Consider the following 20,351-nt stretch of genomic DNA (forward strand, 5'->3'; position numbering starts at 1 on the left):
TGCGCAGGAAGACCCGGAAGTGTATATCTCCGGTTCTCCTGTCGCTAAATGCTCCACAGCGGGCGATCGGCGCCGTTACATAGCGATCACTTGGCAGCGATCTGCTGCCAAGACAGGGATCCCTATGTACCCTGACTCCTGCCGCTCTCAAAGTCTGGAATGAGGCAGTATAGCACTAATTATATACATCATCTCAAAACCACTCCCCCGGACATTTGGTATCTAACTATGATAGGTGCAACTCATAAACCCCTCCTCAAAGGGTGTACCCTTGACAGGCTATATAATGCATTCTAACTGAGATAGCCTCATATGCCTCTAGCTCACCATCAGAGCTACAGGCGCTGCATCTTTTTTATTTCATTTATTATCTCTATATCCTTTTTCAAACCCTGATACTTTGAAAAATTATCTTTAGGCATCAGAACCTCTGGCGTACTTTGCAACCTAACTTTCTCTAGCATTAGCCTAAAAAGATCAGCTTTATTTATACCTTACTAAGGCTGACTTTGAAAAATTACCTCTAGGCATCAAGACCTCTGGCGTATTTTGCAACCTAATTTTCCCTAGCACTAGCCTAAAAAGATCAGCTTTATTTATACCTTGCTAAAAGCTGACTTTTATTTAGGCTATTCTGACCTTGCATCCAACCCAATTGACACCCTTTGGGCTAATGGATGCGGTGCGTCTGCTATAGATCGTTATCTTATGAGAATTTATTTCTCCTCAAAGACGCATACACTGGTCCGAATAGCAATTATTCAGAACTGATTGTCCTGAATAGGCTTGGGATTTGCTACGAGCTATATAGACATGATCACTGATCTCTGCACCTCTTGATAGTTCATGTAGGTGACCGCTATTACGCGCTCAGTTACTAGTCTCTTGCTCATATATCGAAAGATACGCTATAAGACCAACTAAGTCTTACCTAAGAAAGGGAGAGGTTATTTGGCCCTTACTCGTCCTCTGTAGGTCGACTAGAGAAATAACATATACTGCCGAGAGTTCTGCATATCATATGCAAAAAATATCCGGTATCACTGTTTGAAAAAAACGACTTATATCTGTCACACAACAAAGAAATGTGTATTTGTATATAAATAAACAGCCCAACATAGGCTCTGCTCCTGATGAACCACGCATCTGTGGGGAAACGCGTTAAGCCCGAATTGAGCCAGAATTTGAGCCCGAATTGAGCCAGAATTTAGTCTCATACTGATAGACCCATTTCTACTCCTCAGATCATATGATAGTAATCTGAGTCTAATCAGACGGGTCTATCGAATCTTTGATCATATTGTATGCACTATTTGTCAAGAGAGCCCAAATTGAGCCTGAACACGAGCTCGGACTGGTACTCCCTAGATCAAATCAAAGGGGTCTGAGTCCTAGTCATATGGGCCTATCTACTCCTTGATCAGACTTATTTGAGCACTCTCATTTTGTAATAAGTCTACGGGATATTCCCACTATCGCTATTTTCAGTGGGTATCTCTTGACTATACGATTTGTTGTGTGGAAAGGGGTATTGTCACACTCCTTTGTGTTTTTGTTTTGTGAGTCTCTATAGCCCATAATTGTTTTTTAAAAAGGATCTTAATAAAAATTATTATTTTAGTCTATAACTGTGAAGGGCCCAATTTGTAATTACCATAGACTTACCTGCTTCTGTGAATTAGCTGAAAGTGATCTTCCTAGTGAGGACAGCCATGTGTTGCGTACAGGTACCCTGGCACACATGGCGGACTTCATGTTAGGATACCTTTCTCGTGACCCTCGCGTTACACGCATTCTGGTCTCTACGGATTACTGGGTGTACACACTGCTCGACCCACGGTATAAGGAGAACCTTTCCACTCTGATACCCGAAAAGGAAAGGGGTTCGAGAGTGATGCTATACCACAGGACCCTGGTGGACAAGCTGATGGTAAAATTCCCATCCGACAGCGCTAGTGGCAGAAGGCGCAGTTCCGAGGGCCAGGTAGCAGGGGAGGCGCGGAGATCAGGCAGCATGTACAGCACAGGCAGGGGAACACTCTCTAAGGCCTTTGAAAGCTTTCTGGCTCCCCAGCAAGACTGTGTCACCGCTGCCCAGTCAAGGCTGAGTCGGCGGGAGCACTGTAAAAGGATGGTGAGGGAGTACGTAGCCGATCGCACGACCGTCCTCCGTGATGCCTCTGCCCCCTACAACTACTGGGTGTCGAAGCTGGACACGTGGCCTGAACTCGCGCTGTATGCCCTGGAGGTGCTTACTTGTCCTGCGGCTAGCGTCTTGTCAGAGAGGGTGTTTAGTGCGGCTGGGGGAATCATCACAGATAAGCGTACCCGCCTGTCAACCGACAGTGCCGACAGGCTTACACTCATCAAGATGAACAAAGCCTGGATTTCCCCAGACTTCTCTTCTCCACCAGTGGACAGCAGCGATACCTAAGCAATACGTAGGCTGCACCCGCGGATGGAAGAATCGTTCTCTATCACCATCAAAAACAGGGACATTTTTGCTTCATCAATCTGTGTATAATATTCCTCCTCCTCCACCTGCTCCTCCTCCTGAAACCTCATGTAATCACGCCAAACGGGCAATTTTTCTTAGGCCCACAAGGGTCAGTCATATAATTTTTGTAAACAATTTTTATACGTTTCAATGCTCATTAAAGCGTTGAAACTTTCACCTCAACCAATTTTTATTTTAACTGGGCTGCCTCCTGGCCTAGTTACCAAGCCACATAAACCAAAGCAATTAATGGGTTTCACCTGCCCTCTTGGTTGGGCATGGGCAATTTTTCTGAGGTACTAGTACTGTTGGTACACCAATTTTTTGGGGCCCTCGCCTACAGTGTAATACAATTAATTTTTTGCCCACCTGCATTAAAGCTGACGTTACCTTAGCTGTGCTGGGCACTGCAATGGGATATATTTATGTACCGCCGGTGGCTTCCTGGCACCCACCCATGCTGTCGGTCCACACAGAGTTGTAAGTGCATGTGTCCACTTCTAAAGAACCCCAGTCTGACTGGGGCATGCAGTGTGGGCCGAAGCCCACCTGCATTAAACATGACATTACCTCAGCTGTGATGGGCACTGCAATGGGATATATTTATGTACCGCCGGTGGGTTCCAGGGAGCCACCCATGCTGTGGGTCCACAAGGAGTTGTAACTGCATGTGTCCACTTCTAAAGAACCCAGTCTGACTGGGGCATGCAGTGTGGGCCGAAGCCCACCTGCATTAAACATGACATTGCCTGAGCTGTGATGGGCAATGCAATGGGATATATTTATGTGCCGCCGGTGGCTTCCTGGCACCCACCCATGCTGTCGGTCCACAGGGACTTCACAATAGGGAGTTGTACCTGCCTGTGTCTATGAATTAAAAACCCCGGTCAGGTTGGGGCATGCAGTGTGGGCCGAAGCCCACCTGCATTTAATCTGACATTAGCTCTGCTGTCCAGGGCACTGCTATGGGATACATTTATGTACAGCGGGTGGGTTCCAGGGAGCCACCCATGCTGTGGGTGCACACGGAATTCCCATTGCGGAGTTGTACCTGCCTGTGACTATTTATAAAAAAGCGCGGTCTGACTGGGGCATGCAGACACCTTGACAGAATGAATAGTGTGTGGCGCATAGGTTCCCCATTGCTATGCCCACGTGTGCAGCTCCTGATGGCGGTGGCACAGGATTATATTTCTCATTGCTTCTGTACAGCATTGTGGGCTATCGTCCTGCCCCTTTTAAAGAGGGTCGCTGCCTAGCCGTGCCAACCCTCTGCAGTGTGTGCCTGCTTTTCCTCTCGCAGACGCATTTATAAATAGACATGAGGGTGGCGTGGCATGAGGGCAGCTGAAGGCTGGGCAGGGACAGTTTGGTGTGCGCTGTGGACACTGGGTCGTGGGGGGGGTTGGGCAGCATGTAACCCAGGAGAAGTGGCAGCGGAGTGTCATGCAGGCAGTGATTGTGCTTTGTTGGAGGTAGTGTGGTGCTTAGCTAAGGTATGCATTGCTAATGAGGGCTTTTCAGAAGTAAAAATTGTTGGGAGGGGGGGGCACTCTTGCCGCTATTGTGGCTTAATAGTGGGACCTGTGAACTTGAGATGCAGCCCAACATGTAGCCCCTCGCCTGCCCTATCCGTTGCTGTGTCGTTCCCATCACTTTCTTGAATTGCCCAGATTTTCACAAATGAAAACCTTAGCGAGCATCGGCGATATACAAAAATGCTCGGGTCACCCATTGACTTCAATGGGGTTCGTTATTCGAAACGAACCCTCGAGCATCGCGAAAAGTTCGTCCCGAGTAACGAGCACCCGAGCATTTTGGTGCTCGCTCATCTCTATTTCCTACATTAAAACAAATGCATTGTTGTGAATAGAGGTGAACCATGTGATTGCCTATTTCTATAGATCCTTTAATACACTTTTTTCTCTAAAAGAAGATGGTGCTATGGGACTGGTCATGTGACCACACATGAGATTGTATTGTGGATCTTTGAGTTTTCCACTACCAGGATGGCGCTGGGACAGCTTAACCATGAGAGCATTGTTAACAAGTATTGCATCCCTATCAGAAGTAGACAATGAAGACCATTTATTTTTCACTATATGGCCGCCTGCACACGAGCGGAAATCCCGCCGCGGGATTTCCCGCGGGATTTCCGCCGCTGAAAGTTTGCATAGGAGTGCATTAAAATACGCACTCCTATGCAGACGGCCGCGGTTTGGCCGCGCGAAATCTCGCGCGGCAAACAAACCGCGGCATGTCCTAATTTTCTGCGGGGCACGCACTCACCCAGCCGCCGGCTCCGGTCTGCGCATGCGCCAGCTGCGCGGCAGCCGGCACATGAAAGAGCCGGGGCCGCCAGGCGCGGGTGAGTACGCGCTCGTCCCTGCAGGCTCTCAAGTCGGATCGCGCGGCGAGAATTCTCGCTGCCGGATCCGACCCGCTCGTCTGCAGGCGGCCTATGGATGATAAATAGCACTGGCTGGATACTTTTGCCTGAGGAACCTGGGCTGAGTCCCAGCGATACACGTTTTGGATGTAGTGGGGTACTTAGGTCAATTTATTTTATAGACCCCACCAGGAACAAGCAGCAACATATTTTACTTTATGATTTAGGATGGGTATTACAGTATAGATGAGACTTTTTCATACTATTTCTTGCATTATGCCAGCAGCTGCCCATTTTTGGTTGACCCCTTATACCTGACTACTGTGTTTGGACCTAGTGTTTGTATAGGTTTGTCCATACCCTTCCCATTATGATTTAGCAATCACATTCACATTTGTATTTAAACTGTGTCCCTGTTTGTTGTATTCATCCGTATTTCTCCATTATTTGAATCAGTTTTTGCATGCACTTTTTAAAATGGTTTTAACGTGTGCTTCCTATATAATGATCTTTTTTCTATTGATTGAATAATAAACAGAACTCTTTCGAACGATTACGGTGCCAATCTATCTATGCATGCTTCTTATTCATGTGACAATTGATATTTAGCTAAGCATGCTGGGATTATTAAGCACCTACTTACCTTAAATTTATATAAAAAGGTGGTGCCCTCTAAACAGTACTCTTTAGACAATTTAACAAGGAGTAATGCAAGGTGCTAGATCTGGCTAAGAAAAATGAAAAAAGCTAATGCAGAATAGGAGGAATTGGGCTCAGCAGCAAATGGGAAAAAAGGCCCATTTAAACACCACGATTATCGCTCAAAATTCACTCAAAAGCCATCTTTTGCATGGTTATGGTTATGTCTGAATGCTCTGCCATTGTGCAGTGTTCGTGCACTGTTCATTAATCGCTTATTTCTTGGCAGCTAGAAATGAGTGATGAGCCTTATCAGTGCTGCACACTAATTTTTATCAGCAGGCGGCACTGATAACATTCTCTCAGCTGCTATCCTGCTGGGACTTCCCAGCGGGATACCAGCTGAAAGCACTGAGAACAAAGGAGCTGTCAGAGCTCCTGCTGTGTCTCTGAGCTAGCAGCTTAGCAGGACACCATCAGAACAAAGCAGCTGTTTGCATATACAAAACAGCTTCCTTGTTCTCTGATCTATTGTGGCAGTATCCTGCTCCGCCTGCATAACTCTTACATATGAGCTACTTAGAGTTATGCAAATATGATCACTCAAAACTGTCACTCAAACTGTCATTTGAGCAAATTTTGAGTAATCATTGCTCCGTGTAAATGGGCCTAAAGACTTGGGTATACTAATTGATCACAGACTGAACAGGAGTCAACAGTATAAGGCAGCATCAAAAAACACAACTCTGGGATGTATTAAGAGAAGCATAGAGTCTAGATGACATGAGGTCATTATCCGCCTCTACTCTTCCTTAGTCAGACCTCAATTGGAATGCTGGGTCCAGTTCTGGGCACCCCACTTTATAAAAGACATAGACAAACTGCGGCAAGTTCAGAGAAGAGTTACAAAGATGGTGAGTGGTCTGCAAATCATGTCCTATGAGGAACGGTTAAAGGATCTTGGAATGTTTAGCTTGCAAAAAAGAAGGCTGAGAGGAGACTTAATAGCGGTCTACAAATATCTGAAGGGCTGTCACAGTGCAGAGGGATCAGCCCTATTCTCATCTGCACAAGGAAAGCAATGGGATGAAACTGAATGGGGGAGACACAGATTAGATATTAGACAGAGAGGGGGATCAATGAGTGGAACAGTTTACCACAGGAGGGGGGGAGTTCTCCTTCAATGGAAGTGTTCAAACAAAGGCTGGACAGATATCTGTCTGGGATGATTTAGTGAATCCTGCATTGAGCAGGGGCTTGGACCTAATGACCCAGGAGGTCTCTTACAACTCAAGCATTCTATGAAAATGGCAAAATCAACCCAGTGATTCACCGCGTGCTCCAACATCTCCTCCTTTTAAACATGTTATCTATTGCTCCCAGTTATCAGCCATTTCTGAATTAGGAGAACATGCCAGCAGTAGGGTAACAAGCAAAATTATATTTCCATACATATGTGTGACTGATAATACAGAATGATCCATGGAAAAGCAGGCAATCACCACACTCTTATGACAGCTGTCTAAAAGAAAATCAGTCTTTGTTGCCCATAACAACCAATCACAGCACAGCTTTCACTTTACCTCAGCAGCATAAGAAATAAAAGCTGCATGGTGATTGGTTGCTATGCGCACCACACCCTTATAAAAGCTGTCTAAAAGAAAATCTGTCTTTGAAGTGAAATGCAACCAATAACACTGAAGCTTTCATTTTACCCCAGTAGTATAGCAACTAGAGATGAGCGAACGTACTCGTTTAGGGCGATTCCGAAATCGAGCATCGTTTTTTTCAAGTAACTGACTACTCAGGTGAAAAGATTTGGGGGGCGCCAGGGGTGAGCGGGGGGTTGCCGAGGGGAGCGTGGGGGGGGGGGGGGGAGAGAGCTCCCCCCTGTTCCTCACTGCTACCCTCCGCTCCATCACACCGCCTCCCGGCGCCCCCCGAATCTTTTTGCTCGAGTAGTCAGTTACTCGAAAAAAGCGATGCTCGATTGCGAAATCGCCCTAAACGAGTACGTTCGCTCATCTCTAATAGCAACCAATTTCAGTGCAGCTTTCTTTGCTTATACTGCTGAGTTAAAATGAAAGCTGTGTTATGATTGGTTGCTATGGAACACAAAGGCAGCTTTCATATATTTTATCTACAATGGTTGTTAAAGTTTTAATGGTGCCTCATACCATCGTACCTATTATTGGTGATGGTGCTTGCCTGTTTAAAGCAATATCCTGTACTTTGTACGATACTCAAGTCATGGCCAGAGAAGTGCGTGAGGAGACATTGGAGCACGGGGTGGATCACTAGGAAGATTTCACAATTTTATCCCATGATAGCGATGGGAATAATTATGACAGTTCTGCTGACTATTTTGCTGATATGTCGTGACTTCACACTTATGGTGGATTCTGCAAATTAGCAGCAGCTGGGCAAATATTTAGGTCAATGTTTTTAATAATTGGTAAAAAGCGTTTGTCCAACATTATCTTTGCCAAGTTTCAAGCTCATAGATGCATTAGATATTGTTTTCCCATACAAACCTTGACCCCTCTTTTCTTCTCGGTAAGGGTTGAATTTCAAAAAATCTTTATGAAGTGGATCTTTACATTATACAAAGAAGCTACAGTCCAAATTTCATGTTTCTAACTTCAGTAGTTTCGGCTCTGAGTTGATGATCAGTCAGTCTAGACATTTTATAGCCAGCATAGACTTGCAGGAGGACTGTTTTTTTTACATGGTTAGTCCTGTGTGGCTGTTCAAAAGTGAGTCCTTTGGCAAAGAGATATTCCTGCAACTCACCGGTACTGCCATGGGCAGTAAAATGGCACTGCACTATGCCAACCTTTGCATGGCAAAAATGGAGAGTGACTTTCTGACCTCCTGCTCCAGCAAACCACTAGCCTACATCCGCTACATTGCTGACATCATAATCATCTGGATTAACACCAAACAAGAATTAATACAATTCTATGAGAGATTCAGTTCATTCCACCCCACCATAAACCTGACATTAAGTTACTCGTATACCGAAATCAACTTTTCGGACACCATCATAAAAATTTCAAATAGCTCAATACAGACATTCCTATACTGGAAACCGATTGATGGGCCTACCTACTGCAGATGGGACAGTTCCCACCTGAAACACATCAAAAAGTCCATCATCTACCATGCAGGCCATCAGATACAACTGGATCTACTCCAACCCAACAGACAGAGAAGAACATCTATACCATTTTGAAATGACATTTTTAAATCAGTGCTACCATGCCACCTCAATTGATGAACAAATCACCAGAGCCGCCAGGATACCCTGGAAAAACTACCCCGATACACAGAGAAAAAAGAGAAAGAATCGTATACCTCTAGTAGTGACCTACAATCCGCTGCTAGAGATACTAATGAAAACTGCAAAGAAACTCCACCATACCTACACAAGGATGACCGTCTGAAAACCATATTCCCAGACCCTCCACTTCTGTGTTAAAGGCAACCTCCCAATTTGAGGAACCTTATAATCAGGTGTGCATTGTCCTCTGACACACAAAACAGAACTTATCCCTGTAATGTAAGGAGCTGTAAGACCTGCTGACATGTATGGACTGCGGACAGGATACGGATCCCCAACACACAGCAGGACTATCCCAGGGACATTCTCAGTTTCACATCTGATGTTATGTACCTGATCATGTGCAGTAAATGTCCTGTTGGGGGCCTTTATGTTGGAGAAACAGGGCAAAAAGTGACAGCCAAGATGAGATCTCCGCCACGATTAAACAGAGAAAGAGAGAATTACCTGTCATGAACATGACATAGGAGATATGAGAGTTATGATGTTAAAGGGTGGTTTCAAGTCTCAAAGCCATAGAAGAATTTGGGAGTATAAATTAATAAGAATTTTTGAGACCTTCAATAGAAGGCTAAATTATTCACAAGGTTTTATGGGTGAATGGAAGGGAATGAGAATTGTATAGCACAGATAACACTTCTGGCCTTGTGACCCCTCCCCCCAACAGTAATTCAGGGACCATAAACGTTCACTCCCTTATCAGTGTCTAGTAAAAAAAAATGTCTGTTTCTGTTGCAGTATTCCTTTTAAGTGCAAACCAATCACATCCATGCCTGTGCCTTGTCATAAGTATGTGTGTAATGCGTCCGTATAAATATTCATGCCTCTTTGGATATATTCTATTTAAGCCTGAAGAAGAACACTGCATTGGTTCGGAAGCTCATTATAACATCATGTATTTTGGTTAGCCTTTAAAAGGTGTCATATCTACAAGATTATGTGGTTTCTCCTGCTCGGAACAATCGCATTATCCAGAATGTCTCCGTATCCATTGGGGTTGAAGGTCGACTTCACTATAACCTATGGCCCTAGTCCTTCCCTGCAGAAACACCTCCACACCACAACAGAACCTCCATCAAACTTCACTGTTGAGAAGATGTCCACTATCCAGAGACAGGTGGCACCATTGCTACAGGCCCCTGTGTCTGTCAGACCCATTTTCAGGTGCTTGACTGAAGGACATTTGGTGTCACTGCACCTATTATGTGTATTGCCTTTGACATCCACCCACTATCGCCTCCATTTGGTCTGGTGTCGAGAATGATGAAACTGGAGTGCTATGGGGTAGAACCAGGTTGTCTTCAGCGATTAATCCAGGTTCAGTTTGGGCAGTGATGATGGCCTGCTAGTGACTAGAGATCTAGGGGTGAACCAACAGAGTACTGGAGTCTCCCTTCAAAGTGTTTTGTTGTCTGCAATAAATTATCCTTTTACTCTGATATTGTAATCGCTTACATTTTATCAATGTTACAATCACACTATAAAGTTTCATTGGATTCTGACAACTACTTATAGGGCTTGATTTATTTTGACAATGAGTGTTTTTGGGTATACTGTCAGACCCTTAATGACTGATATTTCGGGAAAGAGTATCAGGGATGATAGATTTGATTTCAATTGCTCTTCTATTATATTAGGAGATGTCCTGATGATAGAAGTAATATGGCAGCAGGTTGTTTCCGTCTACCCTTTTGAATAAACCTGCACCTTGTCTGCATTGACTGAACAGTACATGTTCATAGGAAGCTTACAGGAGATTGTTGTTGAGTAACGGTACCTTTACATGGGCCTATGGTCACCCAAATAATGAAAAGAGCAACTATGGGTGACTACAGGCACGTATAAACATGGTTCCTGACAGGGCATTGAGTAAGAAGTCGATCAGTTGTCGCTAGTCATTCCATTTTAGCTCACTGATAGGGAATGACTACTGAGTGGCTTCTCGTTTAAAGTAGACTCGAGTTACTCTACCTTTAAATGACTCCTGGTTATTGTAAATGGAGGTGGGTGGCTGGAAGTCATCTCTGGGAAGTTCTGCCTACATTATCCATCAGACTATCTATCCAGTGTAAAAGCAAGGAGCGATAATCACTGGGATAGCTGTCAGGCACTTAGAAACCTTGTAAAGGTACCTTAATGGATTGTTCAGCTGATATCTTATGTACATGGTCAGTTTACAGAAATCTTCAGTAAGATCACTGAAAGGATGATCAAAATGTAACTACTAAGCAGGGAAGAATACAAAAATGTAAAATACACTTCTATAGAAGTAAAGCTAAAATGAAGCTTTTTCATTTCTATATTAGGCCCAGACGTTGTTCACAGCAACCAATCAGATCTTGTATTCTGTATCCAACCTTGTCCTAAAAAAATTAAAACTGCTCTCTGATTGGATAACAGTAGACTTGTGAGAATAGTATTATATGTATTCTGGTATAATAGTCTGTATATAGCACAAGTCTTTATAAGATTGGATATTACAAAGGGAAGACGTTATAAAAGTTATAGAAAAAAGGTTAATTACTTGATCAGTTGGAATCAGTAACAAGTGCAGGACAATGCCAGGTACAATTTATATATACAATTCTACATACAGTAGCTGAAAATGGAGAAAAATGGAGAAACCCATTATGTGGCACAATTACATTATAGAGACTTGTCAAATGCACAACATAATAAACACAAAATAAAGGTGATACATATGATACATTCTAAAAATTGTAATAATACAGATACTCACATACTATATAAGCAAGTTCTCTATGATTGCAGGAGTTTATATTCCATGGAGATGATGGACATTCCCAAAGTAGTTTGCTATACTTGGTGCAATTAATATGATCCACCCAGAAGGGTCTTTTCCTAACACCATATCCTCCTGCCTCTCGATGTCCTTTTGATCCACAATTCAGATGTTTGCAGATAACAGAGACTGATAAGACTGGCATTACATTATCACACACTGAGCCCCAGCTTCCATTATAATACACCTCCAGCCAACCTTCACATTCATGTGCTCCATCTACCAGGCGGAGATCCAGAAGTTCTGTAAGAAAAATGTATGACTTTATATATACACATATCTACATGTGATAATACACCTACTTACGATGCAGTATTTGGAATGGGTGTAATGTTTCCATTTTGTATTGGCAATAATACACAATTTCCATCTGACACTTTAAAAAATGAAAATTCTTAAATAAGGATGAGCGAGCGTACTCGGATAAGCACTACGCGTTCGAGTAATTGGCTTTATCCGAGTATCTCTCTGCTCGTCCTGAAGGATTCGGGGAGCGCCGCGGAGCGGGGAGCTGCAGGGGAGAGCGGGGAGGAACGGAGGTAAGATCTTTCTCTCCCTCTCTCCCGCCCACTCTCCCCTGCTCCCCGCTGCGACTCACCTGTCAGCAGCGGCCCGCCCCGAATCTTTCAGGACGAGCACAGCGATACTCGGATAAAGCCAATTACTCGAACGAGTAGTGCTTATCCGAGTACGCTCGCTCATCTCTATTCTTAAAGCAAAATTCTTACGCCCAACATCACTGTGTTTATTCTTTGATTGATGGGGTTGTGTGAAGGCTTTTTGTGGGATGACCTGTGGTTTCTATTGGTCATATTTTGGGGCATGTAACATTTTTGATAAGCTTTTTATAAAACTTTCCTGGAAATAGGATGACCACAATAACACAGCTCTGGTGTTGTGCTTTTTTTTTCTTACAGTGTTCATTGTGTCACCGTGTGCGATAAGTAAAGCATTATTTTAAGGAATTGAACTTTTCTTTTAATATTCTTATTCTAAAAATTGTAAGAGGGAGTCTAGACTTTTAATATTTTGTTATATTAGTACCCACAGGCAGAAAGGGATTAATAGCATCTAGAACAGCCCTGGGGGCCTTCACAAGGCCCAAGGCTGCCATGCTATATGAACGGCCACCGGCAATTGTGTTGCAGTTGAGCTATTTGGGTAACAGAAGGAACTCCAGAAGGAGGCTCCTAGATTTGGTTCCTCCTAGGGCTACATAATGAATGCTCTGATAAGGAATCTGTGTAGCGCTTTTATATTAAAAGAACTGTAGGAATTTGTGCAGAAACCAAAATCTATATATACAAAATTGAATGTATGTCTGTCTGTCTGTCTGTCTGTCTGTTTGTCCTTTATACGCTACTACACCATTTATCCGATCGCCATGAAACTTAGGGAAGTTGTTGAGTACACTCCTGGGAAGATTATAGGTATAGTACATCTATCCTACGATAAATGGCGCGCGTGCGAGCGTCATCAACAGTTACGCCCCCCCACGTAGATCGTTCGATTTCCATCATTGCCACTAATTCTCTCACTTCCCGATGATGTAGAAACATGAAATTTGGCATGAGCATTGATTATGTCATAAATAGGAAAAGCTAATGGGTCCCAACTCGATTATTCAATTCTTAGCGCAAAAGAATTAGCGTCCAAATTTTACGTACGGAATTTAATTTTCTTACTTCCCAATGTGATAGAAATTTGAAATTTGGCACGAACACTGATTATGTCATAAATAGGAAAAGTTAATGGGTCCCAACTCGATTATTCAATTCTAAGCGCCAAAGAATTAGCGTCCAAATTCTACGTACGGAATCTAATTCTCTCACTACCTGACATCATCTTCATATATAAAAATGAATGTATGTCTGTCTGTCTGTTTGTCCTTTATGCGCTACTACACCATTCATCCGATCGCCATGACACTTTGGGAAGTTGTTGAGTACACTCCTGGGAAGATTATAGGCATAGTACATCTATCCTACAATAGGTGGGGTGCGTGCGAGCATCGTCGACAGTTATGCCCCCCAGACAAAGATCGTTTGATTTCCATCTCAAGCACAAAAACAAAAGGCATTAGGAGCAACGGGATGAGTGTTCAACCAGAAAATGATGCATCCGCCGAACGTATCACAAGACAATTGCTGCATATTGAGAATGCTGAGGCAACATGAAAGCTGCGCTGTGATTGGTTGCTATTTTTTATATTGCTGAGGCAGAATAAAAGTTGCGCTGTGATTGGTTGTTATATATTATACTGCTGAGGTAACATGAAAGCTGCGCTGTGATTGGTTGTTATATATTATACTGAGGTAACATGAAAGCTGCGCTGTGATTGGTTGTTATATATTGTACTGCTGAGGTAACATGAAAGCTGCGCTGTGATTGGTTGTTATATATTATACTGAGATAACATGAAAGCTGCGCTGTGATTGGTTGTTATATATTATACTGAGGTAACATGAAAGCTGTGCTGTGATTGGTTGTTATATATTATACCGCTGAGGTAACATGAAAGCTGCGCTGTAATTGGTTGTTATATATTATACTGAGGTAACATGAAAGCTGTGCTGTGATTGGTTGCTATATATTATAATGGGGTAACATGAACGCTGTGCTGTGATTGGTTGTTATATATTATACTGCTGAGGTAACATGAAAGCTACGCTGTGATTGGTTGTTATATATTATAATGAGGTAACATGAAAGCTGCGCTGTGATTGGTTGTTATATATTATACCGCTGAGGTAACATGAAAGCTGCGCTGTAATTGGTTGTTATATATTATACTGAGGTAACATGAAAGCTGTGCTGTGATTGGTTGTTATATATTATACCACTGAGGTAACATGAAAGCTGCGCTGTGATTGGTTGTTATATATTATACTGAGGTAACATGAAAGCTGTGCTGTGATTGGTTGCTATATATTATAATGGGGTAACATGAAAGCTGTGCTGTGATTGGTTGTTATATATTATACTGCTGAGGTAACATGAAAGCTACGCTGTGATTGGTTGTTATATATTATACTGAGGTAACATGAAAGCTGCACTGTGATTGGTTGTTATATATTATACTGCTGAGGTTACATGAAAGCTGCGCTGTGATTGGTTGTTATATATTATACTGAGGTAACATGAAAGCTGTGCTGTGATTGGTTGTTATTAGAGATAAGCGAACGTACTCGTCCGAGCTTGATACTCGTTCGAGTATTAGCGTGTTCGAGATGCTCGTTACTCGTAACGAGTACCACGCGATGTTCGAGTTACTTTCACTTTCATCTCTGAGACGTTAGCACGCTTTTCTGGCCAATTGAAAGACAGGGAAGGCATTACAACTTCCCCCTGCGACGTTCAAGCCCTATACCACCCCCCTGCAGTGAGTGGCTGGCGAGATCAGGTGTCACCCGAGTATAAAAATCGGCCCCTCCCGCGGCTCGCCTCAGATGCGTTGTGACATAGCTGAGGGACAGTGCTGTTGGTGCCGGAGCTGCTATAGGGAGAGTGTTAGGAGTTATATTAGGCTTCAAGAACCCCAACGGTCCTTCTTAGGGCCACATCTAACCGTGTGCAGTACTGTGGAGGCTGCTTTTTGCAGTGTTGCACTTTTTTTTTTTTTTTGGTATATTGGCCGTGCAGAGCATTGCGCCCTGCAGTAATACTCCAGGGCCAGAATTGTGTAGGCAGGGCCAGAAGACATATATTATTGATTGAATATACGCAGTGGGCCTTTTCAAAAAAATATTGGGCAAAAAATCTATTTGGCCTGCCAGTCACTGTGCTCAGTGTTCTGGGTCCGTGTGTGCTGGGTGTAGTAGTTCTACAAATAAATACGCAGGCAGCTAAGTGTTACAGCAGGCGTGCGCCAAATTATTTCCTGGCGTTCCGTAAACGATGTCAGCCTCCAACCACAGGCCAATAAGCGGCACATTTAATTACAGCGTTCTGTTTCTGCACTACTGCTAATGCACCATGCTGAGGGGTAGGGGTAGGCCTATAGGACCTGGACGCGGGCGAGGACGCGGAGGCCCAAGTCAGGGTGTGGGCACAGGCCGAGCCAGTGCGGTGGCCAGGGGTAGAGGCAGGGCCAGACCGAATAATCCACCAACTGTTTCCCAAAGCGCCCCCTCGCGCCATGCCACCCTGCACAGGTCAAGGTGCTCTACGGTGTGGCAGTTTTTCACAGAGACGCCTGACGACCGGCGAACAGTGGTGTGCAACCTTTGTCGCGCCAAGATCAGCTGGGGAGGCACCACCACCAGCATGCGCAGGCATATGATGGCCAAGCACCCCACAAGGTGGGACGATGCCCGTTCACCGCCTCCGGTTTGCACCACTGCCTCTCCCCCTGTGCCCCAACCTGCCACTGAGATCCAACCCCCCTCTGAGGACACAGGCAGTACCGTCTCCTGGCCTGCACCCACACCCTCACCTCCGCTGTCCTCGGCCCCATCCAGCAATGTCTCTCAGCGTAGCGTCCAGACGTCGCTAGCGCCACTGTTTGAGCGCAAGCACGACGCCACGCACCCGCACGCTCAAGCGTTAAACGTGCACATTGCAAAATTGATCAGCCTAGAGATGCTGCCGTATAGGCTTGTGGAAACGGAGGCTTTCAAAAGCATGATGGCGGCGGCAGCCCCGCGCTACTCGGTTCCCAGTCGGCACTACTTTTCCCGATGTGCCGTCCCAGGCCTGCACGACCACGTCTCCCGCAACATTGTACGCGCCCTCACCAACGCGGTTACTGCCAAGGTCCACTTAACAACAGACACGTGGACAAGCACAGGCGGGCATGGCCACTATATCTCCCTGATGGCACATTGGGTGAATTTAGTGGAGGCTGGGACAGAGTCAGAGCCTGGGACCGCTCACGTCCTACCCACCCCCAGAATTGCGTGCCCCAGCTTGGTGGTGGTATCTGCGGGGGAGTATGCTTCCTCCACTAAACCACCCTCCTCCTCCTCCTATGCAACCTCTGTCTCGCAATCAAGATGTGTCAGCAGCAGCAGCACGTCGCCAGCAGTCGGTGTCACGCGGCGTGGCAGCACAGCGGTGGGCAAGCGTCAGCAGGCCGTGCTGAAACTACTCAGCTTAGGAGAGAAGAGCCACACGGCCCACGAACTGCTGCAGGGTCTGACAGAGCAGACCGACCGCTGGCTTGCGCCGCTGAGCCTCCAACCGGGCATGGTCGTGTGTGACAACGGCCGTAACCTGGTGGCGGCTCTGCAGCTCGGCAGCCTCACGCACGTGCCATGCCTGGCCCACGTCTTTAATTTGGTGGTTCAGCGCTTTCTGAAAAGCTACCCCCACTTGTCATACCTGCTCGGAAAGGTGCGCCAGCTCTGCGCACATTTCCGCAAATCCCACACGCACGCTGCCACCCTGCGGACACTGCAACATCGGTTTAATCTGCCAGTGCACCGACTGCTGTGCGACGTGCCCACACAGTGGAACTCTACGCTCCACATGTTGGCCAGACTCTATGAGCAGCGTAGAGCTATAGTGGAATACCAACTCCAACATGGGCGGCGCAGTGGGAGTCAGCCTCCTCAATTATTTACAGAAGAGTGGGCCTGGTTGGCAGCCATCTGCCAGGTCCTTGGAAACTTTGAGGAGTCTACCCAGATGGTGAGCGGGGATGCTGCAATCATTAGCGTCACCATTTCTCTGCTATGCCTCTTGAGAAGTTCCCTGCAAAGCATAAAGGCAGACGCTTTGGAATCAGAAACGGAGGCGGGGGAAGACAGTATGTCGCTGGATAGTCAGAGCAACCTCATGTCTATATCTCAGCGCGTTGAGGAGGAGGGAAAGAGACAGCTTGGCCCACTGCTGAGGGGACAGATGCTGCTTGCCTGTCATCCTTTCAGCGTGTATGGCCAGAGGAGGAGGAGCCTGAAAGTGATCTTCCTAGTGAGGACAGCCATGTGTTGCGTACAGGTACCCTGGCACACATGGCTGACTTCATGTTAGGATGCCTTTCTCGTGACCCTCGTGTTACACGCATTCTGGCCACTACGGATTACTGGGTGTACACACTGCTCGACCCACGGTATAAGGAGAACCTTTCCACTCTCATTCCCGAAGAGGAAAGGGGTTCGAGAATGATGCTATACCACAGGGCGCTGGTGGACAAACTGATGGTAAACTTCCCATCCGACAGCGCTAGTGGCCGAAGGCGCATTTCCGCGGCCCAGGTAGCAGGGGAGGCGCAGAGATCAGGCAGCATGTACAGCGCAGGCAGGGGAACACTCTCTAAGGTCTTTGACAGCTTTATGGCTCCCCAGCAAGACTGTGTCACCGGTCCCCAGTCAAGGCTGAGTTGGTGGGAGCACTGTAAAAGGATGGTGAGGGAGTACGTAGCCGATTGCACGACCGTCCTCGGTGACGCCTCTGCCCCCTACAACTACTGGGTCTTAAAGCTGGACACGTGGCCTGAACTCGCGCTGTATGCCCTGGAGGTGCTTGCTTGTCCTGGGGCTAGCGTCTTGTCAGAGAGGGTGTTTAGTGCAGCTGGGGGAATCATCACGGATAAGCGTACCCACCTGTCAACCGACAGTGCCGACAGGCTTACACTCATCAAGATGAACAAAGCCTGGATTTCCCCAGACTTCTCTTCTCCACCAGCGGACAGCAGCGATACATAAACAATACGTAGGCTGCACCCGCGGATGGAAGCATCGTTCTCTATCACCATCCAAAACGGGGACCTTTTTGCTTCATCAATCTGTGTATAATATTCATCCTCCTCCTCCTGCTCCTCCTCCTGAAACCTCACGTAATCACGCCGAATGGGCAATTTTTCTTAGGCCCACAAGGCTCAGTCATATAATTTTTCTAAACAATTTTTATACGTTTCAATGCTCATTAAAGCGTTGAAACTTTCACCTCAACCAATTTTTATTTTAACTGGGCTGCCCCCAGGCCTAGTTACCAATTAAGCCACATAAACCAAAGCGATTAATGGGTTTCACCTGCCCTCTCGGCTGGGCATGGGCAATTTTTCTCAGGTACATTAGTACTGTTGGTACACCAATTTTTGTGGGCCCTCGCCTACAGTGTAATCCAATTAATTTTTTGCCCACCTGCATTACAGCTGATGTAACATCAGCTGTGATGGGCAATGCAATGGGATATTTTTATGTACCGCCGGTGGCTTCCTGGCACCCTCCCATGCTGTGGGTCCACAGGGAGTTGTAAATGCATCTGTGTCCACTTCTAAAGAACCCCAGTCTGACTGGGGCATGCAGTGTGGGCCGAAGCCCACCTGCATTAAACATGACATTACTACCATAGCTGTGATAGGCAATGCAATGGGATATATTTATGTACCGCCGGTGGGTTCCAGGGAGCCACCCATGCTGTGGGTCCACAGGGAGTTGTAAATGCATCTGTGTCCACTTCTAAAGAACCCCAGTCTGACTGGGGCATGCAGTGTGGGCCGAAGCCCACCTGCATTAAACATGACATTACTACCTCAGCTGTGATGGGCAATGCAATGGGATATATTTATGTACTGCCGGTGGGTTCCAGGGAGCCACCCATGCTGTGGGTCCACAGGGAGTTGTAAATGCATCTGTTTCCACTTCTAAAGAACCCCAGTCTGACTGGGGCATGCAGTGTGGGCCGAAGCCCACCTGCATTAAACATGACATTACTACCTCAGCTGTGATGGGTAATGCAATGGGATATATTTATGTACCGCCGGTGGCTTCCTGGCACCCACCCATGCTGTGGGTCCACAGGGAGTTGTAAATGCATCTGTTTCCACTTCTAAAGAACCCCAGTCTGACTGGGGCATGCAGTGTGGGCCGAAGCCCACCTGCATTAAACATGACATTACTACCTCAGCTGTGATGGGTAATGCAATGGGATATATTTATGTACCGCCGGTGGCTTCCTGGCACCCACCCATGCTGTGGGTCCACAGGGAGTTGTAAATGCATCTGTTTCCACTTCTAAAGAACCCCAGTCTGACTGGGGCATGCAGTGTGGGCCGAAGCCCACCTGCATTAAGCACGACATTACATCAGCTGTGATGGGCACTGCAATGGGATATATTTATGTACCGCCGGTGGGCTCCAGGGAGCCACCCATGCTGTGGGTGCACACGGAATTCCCATTGCGGAGTTGTACCTGCCTGTGACTATATATTAAAAAAACGCGGTCTGACTGGGGCATGCAGACACCTTGACAGAATGAATAGTGTGTGGCACATAGGTTCCCCATTGCTATGCCCACGTGTGCAGCTCCAGATGGAGGTGGCACAGGATTGGATTTCTCATTGCTTCTGTACAGCATTGTGGGCTATCGCCCCGCCCCTTTTAAAGAGGGTCGCTGCCTAGCCGTGCCAACCCTCTGCAGTGTGTGCCTGCTTTTTCTGTGGCAGACACACTTATAAATAGACATGAGGGTGGCGTGGCATGAGGGCAGCTGAAGGCTGGGCAGGGACAGTTTGGTGTGCGCTGTGGACACTGTGTCGTGGGGGGGGAGGGGGGATTTGGCAGCATGTAACCCAGGAGAAGTGGCAGCGGAGTGTCATGCAGGCAGAGATTGTGCTTTGTTGGAGGTAGTGTGGTGCTTAGCTAAGGTATGCATTTCTAATGAGGGCTTTTCAGATGTAAAAGTTGTTGGGAGGGGGGGGGGCACTCTTGCTGCTATTGTGGCTTAATAGTGTGAC

The 20,351-nt window shown here is 46.1% G+C and overlaps 1 protein-coding gene across 1 annotated transcript in view; it reads right to left on the minus strand.

Moving 5' to 3' along the window:
- LOC136577417 (scavenger receptor cysteine-rich type 1 protein M130-like) overlaps positions 1–20,351 on the minus strand; it is a 334,056-nt gene that overhangs the window by 32,913 nt on the left and 280,792 nt on the right. Inside the window, exon 9 of the mRNA XM_066577312.1 lies at positions 11,609–11,914. Coding sequence (XP_066433409.1) covers positions 11,609–11,914 — 306 coding nt within the window. The remainder of the gene's footprint in view (positions 1–11,608; positions 11,915–20,351) is intronic.

Source organism: Eleutherodactylus coqui, chromosome 8, assembly GCF_035609145.1.
Source record: "Eleutherodactylus coqui strain aEleCoq1 chromosome 8, aEleCoq1.hap1, whole genome shotgun sequence".
In the NCBI taxonomy this organism is placed as follows: Eukaryota; Metazoa; Chordata; class Amphibia; order Anura; family Eleutherodactylidae; genus Eleutherodactylus; species Eleutherodactylus coqui.